Source organism: Polyodon spathula, chromosome 29 (assembly GCF_017654505.1).
Source record: "Polyodon spathula isolate WHYD16114869_AA chromosome 29, ASM1765450v1, whole genome shotgun sequence".
NCBI classification, from domain to species: Eukaryota; Metazoa; Chordata; class Actinopteri; order Acipenseriformes; family Polyodontidae; genus Polyodon; species Polyodon spathula.
In genome coordinates this window covers 7423181-7441019 of record NC_054562.1, presented here as the reverse complement: position 1 = coordinate 7441019, position 17839 = coordinate 7423181, and the positions used below count along the sequence as shown (strand labels likewise).

The 17839-nt window shown below is 41.3% G+C and overlaps 1 protein-coding gene across 2 annotated transcripts; it reads right to left on the bottom strand.

The window, feature by feature from the left end:
• Nucleotides 1-86: 86 nt before the first annotated feature.
• Nucleotides 87-17493, bottom strand: LOC121302375 (zinc metalloproteinase-disintegrin-like lachestatin-2). 2 transcript variants are annotated; one of them, XM_041232305.1, is made up of 23 exons: nucleotides 17346-17493; nucleotides 13971-14059; nucleotides 13679-13755; nucleotides 13334-13412; nucleotides 13038-13114; nucleotides 12531-12717; nucleotides 11637-11699; nucleotides 11220-11291; nucleotides 10403-10572; nucleotides 10209-10290; nucleotides 9976-10106; nucleotides 9533-9710; nucleotides 8912-9001; nucleotides 7896-8091; nucleotides 7266-7371; nucleotides 7012-7171; nucleotides 6587-6667; nucleotides 6153-6240; nucleotides 5609-5717; nucleotides 3658-3754; nucleotides 2864-2986; nucleotides 2339-2455; nucleotides 87-1852 (listed from the first exon to the last, which is right to left on the bottom strand). In XM_041232305.1, exons 1-23 carry the CDS (start codon nucleotides 17404-17406, stop codon nucleotides 1820-1822), a joined length of 2466 nt encoding a protein of 821 aa, XP_041088239.1. In that variant the 5' UTR covers nucleotides 17407-17493; the 3' UTR covers nucleotides 87-1819. The 2 variants fall into 2 exon arrangements, with proteins under 2 accessions (XP_041088239.1, XP_041088240.1); XM_041232306.1 differs by having other exon boundaries at nucleotides 2348-2455.
• Between the last annotated feature and the right edge of the window lie 346 nt (nucleotides 17494-17839).

Below are 17839 nucleotides of genomic sequence, written 5' to 3'. Positions count from 1 at the left end.
AGTATTGTTCGCATGTATAGGTCTGCAATAATGATAATATACAAAGTAAACTTTAAAAAAAAAATAAAATGCCCAGACAATCCTTGTATTGTTTAAAGTTATTTATGTAGTTTGGTTTCTGGTAATAATAACATACATAATAGTAAACACTCCCATCACAGGTGATCCCAAACGTTCTGCATATTCTCATTCTGTAAAGTGCGTTGTGTGTAAACAATAGCTGCGCAGTTGCTATCCCAGATGTATTTGTTACGCGTGTAAAGTTGAGGGAACGTGAAAGCACTGTGGCTTGGAACTTGATTTCAAGCCACTGAGCGGGAGACCGGGAGAGGATCTGGGTTTGATACAGCAAAGGCACCTCGAGCGAGGTCTCTCTGTCTCCCGTTGATTAGCGTCTGCAAGCAGATCCGAAGGTGCGACATTAATGGACTCTTTCCTGGGAGTCCAGCTTCTGCACCTGCAGCCCAGATGCGGGAGAGAGGAATGGTGGTCCGGATCAGGGCTCTCAACAGGGCAGTGGTAGATCAGTGCTGTAGGATCTTTATGAATATACATGTGGGCAGATAGCAGGCACAGCTATATACAGTCCATAAAAACATCAAGTTCTCTACTGCAACTTTTTTTTTTTTTTTTACATTTTTTTTCTTTATTTTACAAAATGAAAATAAAATGGAATCACCAGAGAACCCTCCCTCCCTCCTCTAACAAACGATAATTAATCAAGATCAAATGTTGCAAAACAAAACCTGTTATTTCCTTGGTTAAATAAACAGTAAATAAATAAAGTGGTCAACAATGGCAGTCTCAGCCTGGCTATAGTCTCACAGTACTTTTGTTTTTAAATGGCCTTGTCTAATAAACATTGTTCGAGACAATTTCATACTGAGCACAGTGCATTGTGTTAAAACACTGCATATTCATGTCTTGTAATCTGATTTTTTTTTGGTTTGAAGTATAGTCTGTTAAACACGAATGCCCCAAATACCCAATAGAACCGTACGTGACTCAATTTCTCTTAGAGTGTACATCTAATGATTGGACGGTAACACCAGTGTGGACAGTACACGTTACTAAAATGTAACATCTTTTTACAAAATGTATATAAAGTGGCCAGTCAGTATGCTTACATGCAGGCTTGCATTCCATTATTAAACTCTGTTTTCGGAATAAGTCCTGCAAACAAGATATTTACAATAAGGTAAGCAGTATAAGAGACGTGGAGCATTGAGCTATGTTGTGGAACATTAGTAACCAGCGTATTCCAAATACCTGTCCTTCACTGTCCCTGTGGTGTGGGAGACCCATCGTTTCTGACGTCAGGGACTCAGGAAATTTGTGATTGGTTAACATGGCTCTGGCCTTGGGGACTTCGTGCCCTGCTAATAACAGCCCATCTGTGTGACATAGCGTTTGTGTTACCGCTGGCAGGAAAAGTGGATTGTGTAAGCATGGAGGTAGCCAGTTTAATGGAAGGAAGCACACACACACACAAGGTCTCATTTTCTGTTCATTCCTGTGTGACTGTAAGGCTGACATTAGGAGCTCAGTTGGTAGGTGCTTCCACGAGTAAACCGCACCCAATTCCTAATGTTTCACAAGCAACAGTCTCAAATGTGATGACAGAGCTCCATACCCAACTCCCATTAAGCCATCTAAACACCTTACAGACATGCACCCTATTGACAGTGTTATGGCGGGTGTTTCAATTATTTTGTCCAACTTAATAAGTCTCTAGATCATCCCAGTTGATTATGTGGTCCAGTCTTAATCAAAAGTGGCAAGCTGAAGTTGTCCTCCTTGCCCACCTTCCAATCCTGTCCTAGACTCTTGGATTATTCACAGGTTTCAGACCCTATGTTATAAACAAGAGAACCATTTTACAAAACAGTGTAAAAATAAGTTTGGCAGGAACAGCTACGTCCAAACGTTTTGCATCACCTAGATTTAGATCTTTTGTTCAACATCACGTAATCAAAGGAACTACAAAATGGTGTTGCAAAAGTCTACCAGGAAGCCATAATAACAGTACAGCATTTAGTGTTAGATTTTGAAATGTCACATTTTTTCAATGTGTCAGTTTTTCGTCAAGTACATCGGAAAACTACAAAGTGGTGTGCAATTCATTATGTTAACTTTACATTATTCAGCAGGTTTCATTCGACTTTATGAAGCAAGATTAGTTCATTCAAAAGGATGATGCAATACTTTTGGCCCCAGATACGTGCAGGCAACGGGTACTTTCACTGATGCCAGCAACTGGTTTTAGGGTTTCGCTTATTTGCACGCTGACAGAAAAGGTGTAATCGTTTATTAAGAGTCGACACTGTGTGGTGCTTACAGCTCTCACATTAGCCAGGGAGACGGCTGGTTTAGAACTTGGGATCGGAGGTGCGGTGGGCTTCACGGTCACCTGCCCGGTTGGTTTGGCGGCAGAAGGGAGAGCTGGAGACGGTCTCTGAGGGAACAAGGTGAAAAAGAGGAGCCCATCACCCAGCTGGGCAGTATAATGATATAGCAACGAAGCCCGAAGAGGCTGGCCCTCTCCAGGTAAATGTTCTGCTTTCTCAGTGTACAGCCCGAGGAGCTGGCCTTTAAGCTGCATCATTTGAAAGGCAGCATTCAGATCTCCTATGCACGACCCAAGCTGATTGTGCAGCCAGAAAGCTTCAACCTCTTTTGTGTATCAGAGCACCCAATTCTGATAATAAAAAAATTATACCAAATGCTTGGAACTTATATTAATAGTCGTGCACCTGCATTAAATCTCTAACTACACACTCATTAAAGATAAAAACATATGTAAAAAATTCTGAATGTTTTTGTTTCCTCTCCTAGAACTCAGTAGTAAGCCCTGTATACTCACAGTGTTGAACACTGGCACTGCAGGAGGGGGAGCCGAGGGTCTGGTGTTTGAGGGGGGTGCTGAGGGGGTGGGGCCTGGTTTAAATGCAGAGTGAGGGGCGGGCGGGGCAGCCCGAGGGGGATACTGAAAAAAAACAAAAAAAAAATGCATTCAGAATTACAGGCTATATACACTGTACATGTTACACACTTTTAAAAAAAACAACTTGATAATCTGTTCTTCTGCAATGCAATAAAAATCCCAGAGCGCTGTACGAAGTTCAAAACAAAACAAGAGAGCTTGCGTTTTACAATGGGCTCCGGCTACAACCCATTATATAAAAAACCCATTTAAAAAAAAAAAAAAAAAAAAAAATGCTGTTTTAAAAAGTTTGTTTACTTTATATATCATTTTCTGTTTCAGACATCACATCCTAGTGACTTTTAAAAAAAGGTTAAAAGCAGCCCTGTGACTTCTATAGAGCTCTCTACAGTTGACACACCAGAGTTTAGCTAGTAACCAACCTTTCCCTGTGCAATATTACAACGAATGTAATTTTTTTTTAACGTCCACTAGGGGGCAGTGTTGCAGGTTGATGCTTGAGAGAGTCTTAAACTTTTTAAAGCGCTTTAACATTTAACATTTCCCTATCATTTCCAGCCTTCTTTTGTATTTGTTTTCATACCAGCACACAGTCATATTTAACATTTCATTGCTCCGTTCCCACCAAGTTCTTGCACAACACAGAGCAGAATACACATTCAGGACCTTTAATGTAACGTGCCCTGCCGTACGGTTTCTATGAAGTGACGTACCATGCTGCTGTACTGTCCTTGAGACGGGGGCGGTTTCTGATGATGTTGTGAAAAGCTGGGGTTTGAAAGTCCGGATACCTGTCTGCTAGAAGTGGGCCTGAAGATCAAATAAAAGACATCCATAATACACAGAATATAAGCACTCCCAACGCCCTCTGTCTTATCAATCTGCTGCAGAGTCCTATATGTAGCATGCAGGGAGTATGACGATCAGGACGAACCCCAATTTGTCATTCCTCAGACTTGTAGTGTTGTTGGGTAAATAAGCAGCAAATTGATAAGAAATCTGAGGCACTGTTGAGAGGTACGTTATAAGGTATTCTGATTTGATCTAACAGACACACCTGGAAAATAAAGACAAAGAAGACGGCTTGGTTTGTGTTCGCTCATCGCGGTGCAATTTAGCGTTATGTTTTGTGATGTTAGCGGATTTGCGAAGTGATCAGGATGCTTTGACGCAGACCTTTTAGGCATCTAATTCATATTTCGGACGGTACACAAAACAAATTAAAACACAGAATCAACATGCACTGAGAATGAGAGAGAAGAGTTGCTCCTCAGAAATTCATTGGCTTATTTGCAGCTCTACCTTCGTTCAAGACGGAGCCTCGTTCTTCCACTGCTGTTCAATGTTCGGTTTACTCTTCTAAACGCATTTCATCAGGTCTCATTATCTTCCCATCTTTTTCCCCCGAAGTTATTTGAAGCTGTTTCTTTGTTTTCTCTGCTTAACAATACCCTGCACCTCCAAGCCTCATTCATTTGATCCGTCCCAAATCCCATTAAGCAATTAACCAACCAATCAACGTTCTTCCATTCTCTCCCCTATCACCATCACTGTTCCAACTAGGGGTGGGCAGAAACTCGTACCCGCAATCGCCTTTGAGAAGTGTTTATCAGCAGCTGTTAAATTAATGCATTCCTCAACGTGCTGATTTCAAAACAAGAAAAGCTGTCCTTCCCTCATGTTTACAATCGAGTACCAATCAATGGCAGTTGAATGTTTAAATAGCCGATTGGAAGAATATTTCCCTCTCACCCAGGACGCTGAAATTTTTACTGCCGAACTACCAAGGCCATGAACTGACTTCCTTTTCTATTCAGTCGTAAACAGGAGGGAGGACAGCTTCTCTTGTTTTGAAACCAACACATTATGAAATGCATTCACTGAATACCTGCCGATAAGTATGCCTTAAAGGCGAGTCCGAGTTTGGGCATCCCCCTAGCTCTAACAGCCTGATCAGCTGGAACTGGAAAAAGGACTCACCACTGGAGTATCTGAGCCATTGCCACCTCTTCGATCACTGTTATATTTCTGGGTTTTGGTGAAGCTGTACTAAATTCCAGCCGATATTGCTATTGCACAACAGATAAACTTTTATTAAAGCACCTCTCTACCTTGGATTGCGAGGTTGCTAACAACCGCCAATGCTGGGGCGCTTCTACCATGCTGTCATGCCATGTGTTACTGTTCTGTAACTGAAAAATCATTTCAAGTGCACCACCGTGCGTGGTACCCTGCAAGTCCCGAGATACAGTTAAAGTGCTTGCAGCTAACAAAACAGTTTCATAAATCACAATCATTGTGCATAGCATACGTTACACACTGTAGGTCTCAAATTCAGTTTTGAAAGAATCACATGCTAGGGGAAACACAATGGGAGCCTTTGTGACGTGTGTTTATTGAAACTGTGTCCTGCCGGATAACAGGAATTGAAACCCAGATCAAAGTGAATGGCGGAGAGATTCCACTTGTCAAATACTACATGCATTTTTGTAGAATTATAGTAATGTTATGGCAACACGTTAGGAACACATGGTGCATGTGGTGTCAGGATCACGCACAAAGTTACAGTCTGCAGCCTTTGTGAAGGTGTGGTGATGCTGCATAAGGTCTCATTAAAATAAACTGTCAACGGTTATAAAGCATGAGCTGGCAGCAAAGTGTTACCTGTGGAGTCGCGTCTGTTTCTTCTTGATAAAGAGTACCACTGCAAGTACTCCGATGAGAAGGATGAGGAGCAGACAGCAGACAGAGACCGCGATGCCAATAATAGTGTCTGAAACAAGAGAGGGAATTTCGGCTCAGGCAGATTATCTATTAAAACACACACTAGACAACACGACTGCATCAGACATATCTGAGTCCACGTTCTTTGGCCTTTAGCTTTGCCTTTCCTGATACCCCTGCCCATAAATTCACTTGCAGATCAGTGGAGAGGCTGGCTGCGTTGAAGCCAGGGGTAATTTCATGAAGATAACAAAGTTCACAAAAGTTCAGCTTCACGCAGTTAGGTAAGATATATAAGATATATAAGACAGGTGCTTGAGAGTGCTCTCCTGACGACAGACCGTTCTCGTAGCTGAGCTGTCTCCAAGAACATTCGCTAACTGGAATCCATAAAGGGAAGTCGCTAACAGATCAGTTGGCTCTGTGCGCACTCGTTCACAGACCTCATGAATTGGTTTCCACACACTGAAGCTAGGAAACCTACCTTTTGACAGGCCTGTGGGATTCTGAGTATGACAACTGGAGGTAAACCACCCTGGCTCACACTGACACTCCAGTTTGTGGTTACATTGCTGGAAAAAAAAAAAAAAAAAAAAAAAAAAGATACAACTAGCTTATATACATTTTAAAAGGGAGTTTATGTCGCTTACATTTTTACTAATAAAATATTTCTCAGAAATCAAAGCTGATTTGGGTGGAGGTGAGTTAGGGAGACTAATATGCATCTAAACGTAGCCATGAGGAGTCTTTTCAGAAGCAGTTTGCTAGAATACCGTGACAGTGATCTAATACAGAATCATGCATTAAAATACTAAAACAGGTAAAGAGTCAACATTACACAGCGGATGATGTAAAGCACTCCTTTAAAGAATTTGTTTTAAACTTTCAAATTTAACATCTATGCAGCGTTACTCTTACCGCGTGTCCTGAGCACTTGGCAGAGCAGTTAGCAGACCTGTAAACAGACTGTATATCATTGCATTCACCACCACCGCAAACCTGAAAATGGAAAATTACACACAAACTTAGTTTAAAAACGCAGGGGGGGCTGCAGAAATACACCGCAACCTCTCCCTTTCAATAGAAATAGGAAGCGGCCTCTCTGCTCCTCCTTGATGTGGCCATGCTAAATTTGCAATGGCACATGTTTTTCCATCCGGAGGCGTTTTTGAACAAAACCACACAAAATTAAAAGTAAAATGCATTTATTTAAACAGGATGAAACCCTTGGGATATACATCTCGTGTTACAAGAGGGTCCCTGGCAGAAAAATGGGTCTCCTGTCCCATCGCATACCCGTCCTGTCCCGTCCCATCGCATACCCCCCCCCAAGCTACACCTACCTTTCCATCCCCACATTTGACGCCTTTTTGCACCAGTCCTTTGTCCTCCTCGTCCTTGTCTCTGAAGAAGCTGGTTTTGCAGTTCCAGAACATTACCCCAGTCCCCAAGCTAGGGCTGTAGTTTCCCCCGCTACAAAACAGCTTTCCGCACTTCACATCCCTGTGAATGAAAAAATAAATCAATTCGAAGATTTCACACTAGTGTTTTTCCATGATTATGGGTGGGGAAGAAAAAAAAAAAGTGTAGACTTTACTTTTTCTGGCAGCCAACATAATCACCAGTTGGTGTTCGTTTACAGAATTCATAGTATGTTCCCTGAGTGTTGCGATCAAAGCATTTATCTTCGCCCACCACAGCACCTGAAAACAATAAAAACATGACATATGTCATACATCGCAAAGCGGACTTGGTGTGAGCAGGGGGAACGGCGCAACGTCATCGTTACTGAACAAAACAGCCCAGCCCACTGCCCATGCCACAGATAAAATAACCACGTGCAATTTGAACCCGTTTCATTTTAAATCCCAGGTTGCCTGTTCTCATTCCTTTTCTTGCTTCTGGAAAGACTCCTCAATCCACTTTTTTTCGTTGCTGTTGCTGGAGAAGCATATTAGCGCTGCACTGAAACTCCCAAGCGAAGCACTGTGCACTAAACTCTCCTCCCGACTTGAGAAAATCAGCTTGAGGAGTCTTTTCAGAAGCATATATTTGTTTTCGTTACTAAGATGATGATACTAAGGTTCGCAGTGATCAAAGAACAATCCGAGAAGCACAGAGAACACACATAGGTAAGAAATATTAGCTATGGAAATGTATAACAAGATAACATACTTGCACTAACAGCTTGTATTAAATTTAAACCCAGATTGCTTCGTGGCATTACCTGATCCCCACAGGCTTCTGCATTGATCCGCTAATGTGGGACATTCCCCATTGTAGCAATAGCCTTGCCCGTTCTGGCATGGTGCTCCGTTGACTGTGAACATGTCCTCAGGACACTGGTTAGAGTCTCCAGTGCAGAACTCCGGGAGATCGCAGTCGTCTTTGCTTTTCCGGCACTCTATTCCTGCCGACATGATCTGTACCGAAAACAAGACCGTTTAAAGCTGTAACAGTTGTAGAGCTTTTACGCGTCTGCCAACAGAAAACAGCAGCTCCATGAAACGCTGACCCAGAAAACCTGAGTGACACGCGTTCCGCTGGTTAGACCTGCAAACTGACATTAAAACCCACAGACCCGAGACATTCATTGAAAAATAAAACTCAGATGTAAGATTGGATTTAGGGTCAGTCTTGGCTGGTTCCCAGCCTCAGTACGCAGCACAAGACTGGAAGTCTAAATAAGCATATGAATGTAGAAAGTGGATTAAGCTGTTTGGGTAAAGTTTGTCATTATCAACATATGACTATGATTTCATGCACAGGTGTGGCCAAAAGTTTTGCATCATGTTAGTATAAAAGAAACTAATTTTGCTTCATGAAGTCGAATGAAACCTGCTGAATTGCGTTAACACACTGAATTACACACCGCTTTGCAGCTTTCCTATACTTACTGAAAAGCTGACAAATACTGAAAAAAGGTGAAAAAAACTACTATTATGGCTTCCAGTAGACTTCTTGTGATGTCATTTTGTAGTTTCTTTGATTACATGATGTTAAATAAAATATCTAAATTACGTGCATATCATTTAAAAACAAAATTACGCCTCAATCCTATAATTCTAGGTGATGCAAAACATTTGACCAAAGCTGTATGAAGTGTTTCTAACAAACAACTGATAATGGGTGTACTGAGTTAACTATGCAATAACTAAGCGATGACACGGAGCACTATACAAGCTTGCTAATAGCAGGTACACAGGATTATTAAATAAGGATTCATTCCACTCTCCTGCTTACCTTACAGTTCTCACAGCAAGGTCCCTCAGCGCACTGGGCTTCCTTCGCTAGCATGCAGGTTTTAGCATCACAGCACTGGTTTGTACACTCCTTAAAAAAAAGAAACCATTTGAACGCGATGAAATGCAACTATTGTCATTCCAACTCATTTCTGCACACACGGAAAAGATACAGCCGTGTGCAAATGCATCAGAACACCCCGTTGCTTCAGTAGTTTTGATTTGTTGTGCATAAGAAGTCAAACCATGGAACTGCAAATCCTTGTCAAAATAGGCAATTTACTGATTGTCTAATTGAATTGATGACTTTTAATAGGCCGCTCATGCAATTCATTTCAAATAGTAAGAGAAACGCATAAGACTTAAGTTGTTTAAGACTCCTAATTGAGCCACAAAGCGGTCTAACATAGCTTAACCATCAACCTGCAGCACTCTGCCATCAGAGTGTAGGTTAGAAATATGCAAGGAAGAAATACCATAAGGAATACAAGATGTACTATTTCTTAGCTCCACTGGGGGCAGTGTTGTTCTCTTATTCCTGATGAACAGGAATCAGAAACTCTGGTCAAGGTTCAGTTAGTTCTTGTTTATTCAGGGAGCATGCCGCGAGAGACAGGGTTACCTCCACGGTGCCACAGTCACACTGCTCTCCACGCTCGACGAATCTGTTGCCGCACACTGGGTCTGTGAGGAGATCCTTCTTGTCAGGTTTATCCAACAAACACTCAGGGTTTCTCTGGGTAAGGAAGTCCTGATAGTTCTGGAAACTGCAGCTGCTGAATAATTTGGGAGTGGTGTAACTGCAAAAAATGAGGGGGGGAGGGGTTAAAACAAGGAAAAAACACCGGTTCATTTGACGAAAACTACAGCCAAACGATAAGTGATATTATTCAATGTCTCTTAAGCCTGCTCAAGTAATTTGTTACTCGTTTTTAAAAAAAAAAAAGAAAGAAGAATTAAATGTTTAGTATATAGAACTGCAAAACAGGACTGGCAGCAGAAAATGGTGCGTCCCGTGACTGAGTGCAATTGACCTTAAATCTGAATATTATTACTGTGCTGTACCTGAGAGCAGGAGCCATAATGCAAGAGGAGTCACTGCAGACACAGGCTGAAGAGTCATGGCTCATGCCTAAGTTGTGGCCCATCTCGTGGGCCATCGTGGCCCCAACAGCGATTGCACTTGTGCTGTGATCCTGGAGGGAGCAGAAAATCTCATAAAAAAAATGGAATGGGGTCGTATTTGAGTTTTGGATGCTTGTACAAACACCCGCACTATAAAAAGTATGAAAGCTTACCTGAATAACCCCAGTGGAGTGTCCTGAACACAACGTCGCTACAAAGGCAAGTCCTACTGTGGCGCCCTCAAAGTCAATAGCTCTGAAACATGAAACCAGCATGCAATTACTTCACGTCATAAGACTCTTCCGCTGTCCCTTTAGGACCGGCACACCATGTTCCCGCACAGGCAGACAGCGACCCTGGCACTCACGTCAGCAGCTGAGCGTTGTCGTGCTTCCTGGTCTTGACCAGCTCAGTGTTTCTCCACGTAGTAAACGCGTCCAGGGTCTGACCAGCGGGCGCTGTCACTTGTATCTTGTCAGTGTCGGTCCAGACCTCCAACCCAACCAGAGCCACAAAGGTTCTGAGGGGCTTGTACACCTGGAATCGAAATCGGAAACCATTACAAATTTATTTTTAACATCAAACTCTGTGACTTTAAGATCTGAGCCTTAGCTCAAGGAGACGATGCATTCCACAAGTTTGGACACACAGTTAAGTGAGGCTGCTTTGAATTTGTTTATAGGTAAAAATTTAGATTGTGTCTCTAATTATGTGTGTTTACATAGTAGTTACTTAGTAAACATGTGTGCTTACACATAATTGCAATGTTATTATGCATAGTTATAATGTGCTTAATGTGTCAATCTGTTAGCACAATATAGTACACAATTGTATCAGAAAAGGGTTAGGGTTTTATCATGCAAAAAGATTTACACATTAAGAACACTGACATTGGCTTCAAAAAAAAAGAAGCCTGGGATGATGACAGATTGACCATGCAGCAAGCACGTCAGCACCCCCCGGAGGAGAGAAAAAAAATCTGCTTCCAACCGGCTTTTAAAACTCAGCGTGGAAGATAATTGCTGTTGATTGGTACTCTATTGCAAAGGTGAGGGAAGGACAGCGCGTCTGGTTTTGAAACCAGCTCGTTAATGAATTCGTTTTGAATACCCGCCGATAATTCTTTCAGGCGATCACGAGCGCGACGATCAGCATACAGCCCTCTTTTCTAACGAGTCTCTTACCATGTTGATGAAGTTGAGCACTTCAAACACCCGAGAGCGAACTGCATCAAAGCTGCTCTTCATTTTCTTGTACTGAAAAGGAGCAAGAGAAGACACTTTTTTAGTTTAAACGCAACAAAGTGCCTCCTCATGAAAGTTAACTAGTAGAAATTGCTGAAGCATGGGAAAAGCAATGGGAAAACTGTAAAAATACCACATGCACTAGTGGTGCGCATCCGGATGTTGCAAAACATGTGCAATTATTAACAAATCAACAATAAATAGGATATTAACCACGGTGTGACACGTAAACATCTGGCACTTGTACATGGTTTAAAACATCTCCTAAAGTTAGCAACGAAGGTGACAGAGGGAAATGACCTTAACATAAGGGAAAAGATGAGGGGAATAGCAATACAAAGTTACCACAGGATTTACCTCTAAATTATCAGCAACAATAAACAGCTCAATGTATTTGAAATCTTGTGTAAGCGCTCTCCCCTGCAAAATAAAAAATATATATATACTATTATTAATATAAATAGTATTAATAATAATAATAATTGCTACTATTGTAATTACAAATCTTCCAATTGGATTCCATTATAATCCCAGCGTAATAACAGATAACAGCAGTACACAATGGACTTGTAACCAATACCTCTCTAGCACAGTGCAGTGGTGCTGACAACAGCACTCCACCTGGTACAGATAAGGTACTGCAGTGAGTTACCAGTATATTCACTAAAACATGCCGCCTAAGTTTTAGGAAGGAACTAGAAAGGTTTACAAAATAAAATCAAATGAACTTGGCCGCTAACGCACCACACAGACATTTTAAACTGCGACAATTTGACAAACCTCAGTGATGCAGTCACTAGTCACAAGAGTTTAACCAGAATTTCCAAAAGGGAAGTGAAATTAAGACAATCACGCTGGATTTCTTTACTAGATTAAACTGAGGCGAATCACGAAATTCGCGCCCCCTTTCACCTGTGGATTCACCTGGATTTGAAGCCCATTCAAGTCAGTTTGGTTACAAACCCCGCCGTACAATCTGACACGGTTCAGCACGGCTAGCTGTCAGTCTGTGCTTGAGAGATGCCCCGGGGCTGACCGGCAGGGAGAGGGGGTGTTCATGACAGGTCTGATCAGGATCGCTTGCAGTGCTGCAAGGCACCGTGTCAGAGCACATCCAGTTGCCCAGCCTCTTTCACAAGCGCTAAATTCACATGCAAATCAACATATATATATATATATATATATATATATATATATATATATATATATATATATATATATATTATATATATATATATAAAAAACTCTTACCGAGGCTCTGGAGCGCACCGTACTGGTTTTGGGATACGTGTCGTCCCAGGACGTGTTGGTGACCCCACAGACAGCCGGCACCTGCTCCAGACTCTCGTATCTGTACACGGCATGTTCATCCGTATCCCCAGCCTGCTCTGATAGAGGCTCGATTAAATAGCGCCGGCCGCGAGTCTTGAAGAATCCCCTTTAAAAAACAAGAGGAAAAAAATCTGCACGGGTTCAGATCACGAAAAGGGGCACACTTCACTGGGAATCTACACCGAAAAATACTTACACGGTTCTCTTCCAAAAAGTTTGAGGGCCGTTTTTGAAACGGTTTTATTGCACCGCGTTTAGAAGCATCGTCTTAGACTGAAGTTGTTTCGAAAGAAGAAAACAAACGTATTATCCTTTATAAAACTGTTGAAAATGGGTTTATTGGACTGCTCACCTGATTCAGTTACTCAAGACAAGGCTGTATAAACAGTGCTTGAGAGGAGACAATACTGTAAGCCAGAAACGTACCTGATTCCTGTGCAGGTGCTAATGCTCGCTGAGGAGCCACTGTCGTTGTGTATGTGCCCATGGTAATAACAGTGATCCTAAATAAACAACAAAAAAGGGCTGTTAGTTAAACAAAGTTAGACACCCCCCCCCCCCCTTTAAAAAAAAAAAAAAAAAAAAAAAAAAAACACAAGATTAATATGTTGTGTTAAAATTGCTTTAGGCCTAAAAGCAAAGCATGATCTCAATACGAAGATTTCATTTTAAAAAGGTCCTTGGAAACAAGTCTCAAAGAACAGTAAGGTAATGTGACCCACCAGGTCTTGAGGGGCTGTCGTTACTTTCTCGCCATCCTCGGTGTAGCGCGTTTCAACGTAATCCTTGGCGAGCAAATCCCTGGTACGAGACGGATAAAACAATCCCTTATAAAAGTGTACACTGCAGGCATAGCACAGTGTAATACAGCATATTAAAAGCATGGCATTGTAAGGACCAGCGGAACGATACTAATAATCATGGCAGACCAGGGTACGCTTCATGCAAACGCAAAGAACTGCAAAAAACACCCTGCAAAAAAACCAAAAACGCTTTTATGGGAACTAGTCATTCAGGCACGGCAACTAAAAGCAGTGTTTTAAGCATGTTTGTCATTTTGCACTTACTCGTTCGTTTCGAGATGCATCTCGACGTGTTCCCCTTCTACCGTCAGCCTGTACCGGAGAATGCTCGGACGGTGCCTCTGAATAATAATAATAATAATAATAATAATAATAATAATAATAATAATAATAATAATAATAATAGCAGCAATTATAAATAATACATTCTCATGCATACGTGTCTATTTTTTGTTGCATCATTTTTTGGTAGGGCGTCACTGAAAGATGATAATGACGATGCGAGCGTATTTTAAGAAACATGAGTGCTGGGCTGCACGGTTTCACTGGAACCCACCTGCGTGTCTCTCTTGTGTAATTCACGCAGCCTGATCGGTCTCACCACCTCGTAGCGCTCCACGCCTTCCAGCCGGACGACAGCGCCCTCTGAAACAACACCGAGAGGGCGAACAATTCAGCCACTCCACAAACCATCCGAGCGACCCGCAAACTGACACCAAAACCAGCCGACCCGCCACAGTCATGCCAGTGCATGCACCGTCACTGTTTGGGTGACGCAAAATAAATGAAGTTTTATACGCCCACGTGTCCACTCCGTTCAATGACGTTGGGTTTTTCATTCAAGTTGCACAAATTCTATCATTTTAAATGAACCGATGTTTTCTTTTTGTTTAATTGATTCTGTAAAGATATTGCGCGTTAACACAGTTTTAGGGGGCATGCACAAACACCTCTCCACTTACAGCATTTCTCACTGAAGTATTTTCACGGAGCGATCCACCACTTTATATTTTTGTTTTGCTGGTAATACACTGCTTGTCCACTAGATGGCTAGTGGTGCTTTAGCCGATTTATCCCCATTGGATATATCTATTACAGGCAACTAGTTTTGAAAAGTCGTTTTTTTAAATGGAACCAAGAAGTAGATTCAACGTGCAGGCAACATTAGCTATCGAGATGGCATTACCTGTCTGTGGGGATTCTCTTTTGTAACTGCGGTTTTGGCTAACCATAACCGTAATATCCTATGCTTTATCATGCATGCAATGCTGTTTTACACATCGCCTGTGCTTTTCCACGTTACACCGACCGGAACAGGCTTGTTCAATTCGTGTTGGTGTGTCACAGTGCGATTTTCACACACACACACACACGTGGGAACAATGAATTTGATTGTGCGTTTTATGCAAAATTGTATTTGATTATTTCCAATTGAATACGTTTGCTTAGCTCAGTGAATTATAATGAACAATGCAACCCAACAACAAGCGGGTTTATTGATGAGCAGCAGGCTAGTGAGTAGATCTTCAGGAAAAAAACTAAAATTATTTTCTCGAAGCACCACATGATAATTTCTTGAGTTCAGTTTATCTAGAGACTGTTCGGCGGAATGGAGAATACTGAAGTATTCACCGGCCGCCACTGGTACAGATCAGTATATCATTATTTTGTTGGTCATTTATTTACATTTAATAAATTAAATCGACGCGATGTGTTTGATTATTTTTGTCTGCCATTTCTCTTCACTTGTCAACTTAATTTAGATTATTATTATTATTATTTTTTTTTTAACTTTTATACGCCCGCCCGCATACCCTTTTGGTCTTTACACAGAATCTCACCAAACATTTTCGCCCTGCTTAAATACCTACCTACTAATTACAGGCAGGTGTCGCTAATTAAATTAATAAACGCAAGTAATCAATTAAACCCGTGGATGCGCAAAACAGCCACAAAACCCACATTTATTTGGCAGGGATAGAAATTAACCCCATCCCTGCCAACACACCCAACCCCCAATAAACCCAACTATCTTTATTAACGATGCCCAATTTAGATGAAGCATGCCATGGACATTAATTAGCTGTCATAACCTGAGAGTATAAAGAGGCTGCCTGTCTGTCTGTCTGTCTGTCTGTGCTCTGAGTTACGGTTACATCTATCTGATGAACAGACCAAGTGTGATGATAAAACTTGGTACAGACATTCTATTTCGTATAGACAGCTGAGTCAGTGGATGTATGTTATTATTGTGAGTTTGCAAGGATGTTGTTGCCTTTTCCACATATGGTGATTCACAAACTGTGAAAGAGGCTGTGTGTTTGTGTGAGTATTGTAACAGCGTAACTGAACTGTGGTTCTTCAGATTGTGTTTAATGTTTGTCAAGGGTGCTGCAGATAAAACTGTAGTGACACAAGGTGACTTGCTCAAAACAAACTGGTGGTGACCGAGCTGGGGTGCGGTACCCTATTAAATTCATTTAAAGCAATTTGCAGTACAATCAAGACTCACTTTGATATTTTAATATGTGATTTATTTGTGTTTGTGTGAGGTTTAAGCATGATCTAGTGTTTACTTCATTTGAATTTAACTAATGCATACACAATCATATCTATGCAAGTACATTTGAATTACATTATAAAGTTTTGTTTTTTTTAATAGTTACTGACAAGAATTAGAGACTCGCAGAGACCGAAACTGCAGTGAAGCGTTGTTGTGCACATTTATTAAACAAAAAAGACACAAAGAAAAAGGCACAAGGGCCAAAACAAAAGGTCCACACCAAACAATGCAATACAGGCTGGGCATTCACCTTCACTGTAAAATTCACAAACACACACGCACACACACACACTCACTATACCTGATTAAACTGGCTTGAGATCCTGCTGCACCTCTTGGATTAAATACAATATATGTGAACAACAGATGCCTGTATCCGTGTGTACTATTTCCAACTCAGCACAGTTCCAGTAATACAGACAGTTTAAGGATAGCTCTAATCCCTAATCCTAAAGGTAACCAGACTAAAAAAAAAAAAAAAAAAAAATTGGTCATAACAACAGCTTTCATTAATGTGAAGTTGTCAGACTACAATAAAGTGTCAAACAAATGGCTTCAAAACATGTTCATATTTGAAGTATAAAACAAACAGCATCTGGTAAAACAGCCCCCCCTCCCAACCCAACCCCCCTTGTCATGCATATGTCATTTTTAATGTTCTGCTACTGCCAGATACTGCTTTGCCTCAGAGAGTTACAAGCAGGTCTCAGTAGACATAAACAAACAGGAATGTTAACAGCGGCTGCATCTTTCTTTCTTTCTTTCTTGTGAAGTAGATTGCCACAAAGGCTCAACAATGAAAGATTGCAGTGTGTTTAAAGTGGCTGTTGGATACGATAGCTTTAAACAAGACCGATCGTGCTATTGTGCTGATCCGGGATCAGAAGAGTGCATTGGCAGGGGCCCTGCTTTGATGCCTCAGGGACGGGTTGCTGTGTTGAAGTTTGTTTGCATGAATTAAAGCCGCAGTGTCTCACATTCCTTATTAATTACACCCAACAAGAAATCTGCTTGGAGCCTATGCAGGACATTCTTTCATAGCTCTCAATGAGTTCTACTTGATCAGACATGCAGACTGACCTCTTTCAACTGCAGCTGCCAGCACATTACCTTACAAATATACAAGTACAAAAACAACTTTTCATTTTTGTACAGTACAGTTAAGCCTCCTTTCAAACTTATAAATGAGATACTTTATATCCCTGAACAGTAAAACCAGTTACTCAACAAGACGTCCTCAACCAACTGGCAAACAACCACTATTGAACAGGATGCAGCACCAATGAAACATTTAAACATAAACATTCCTTAACTAAAATGAAAAAGAAAAATAACCACAGATGATCAATAAAGTAACCAGGCACTTACCAAATGACTGAGGCAAAGCAAAGAGTGTAAAGATCCACAGGAATGGAGTGAAGCTCCCCATTGTGAGGGTATAATGAGCTCTCTGGCACTGCAAGGACTCTTTATATCACCTGTGTGTGTACACAGTGCAACTTCACCACACACTGAGTGACACTCCTTTATTTTATCGGTGCTTTAACTTCTGTGACTCCAGCCTCCTCTTTAGATGAGCGCAGGCTGTCGTTTAGTCTTGCCTCAACACGCAAGAGCTGCAGAAACTACAGTAGCCTAAGGAATGTGCCTGTGCATATTTCAAAACTTTTTTTTTATACTGTGAAGCATTTTGTAACAGGTCTGTTGTTGCGTTAGCATTCAAAGTGTTTACACAAGCGAAAGAAAATAATGTCACTTTCAAGTGAGTTTGTTGGATTTAATACCGCGTATTTAGCATTCAAAACATCGGGTAAGTCCTTTGCAGAAAGTTTTTGAAAACGTGATTGAGCTTTTTAATCCCT

What these genes read in the sequence shown, in the direction of transcription:
- LOC121302375 (XM_041232305.1), bottom strand. Translation starts at nt 17,406, where the DNA reads ATGGGGAGCTTCACTCCATTCCTGTGGATCTTTACACTCTTTGCTTTG. An exon ending in CGACAGCCCCTCAAGACCTG is followed by an intron (nt 13,115 to 13,333) that starts GTGGGTCACATT and finishes TTGTTTATTTAG; the next exon opens with GATCACTGTTATTACCATGG. An exon ending in CAGAAGCCTGTGGGGATCAG is followed by an intron (nt 7,372 to 7,895) that starts GTAATGCCACGA and finishes TATTGTTTTCAG; the next exon opens with GTGCTGTGGTGGGCGAAGAT.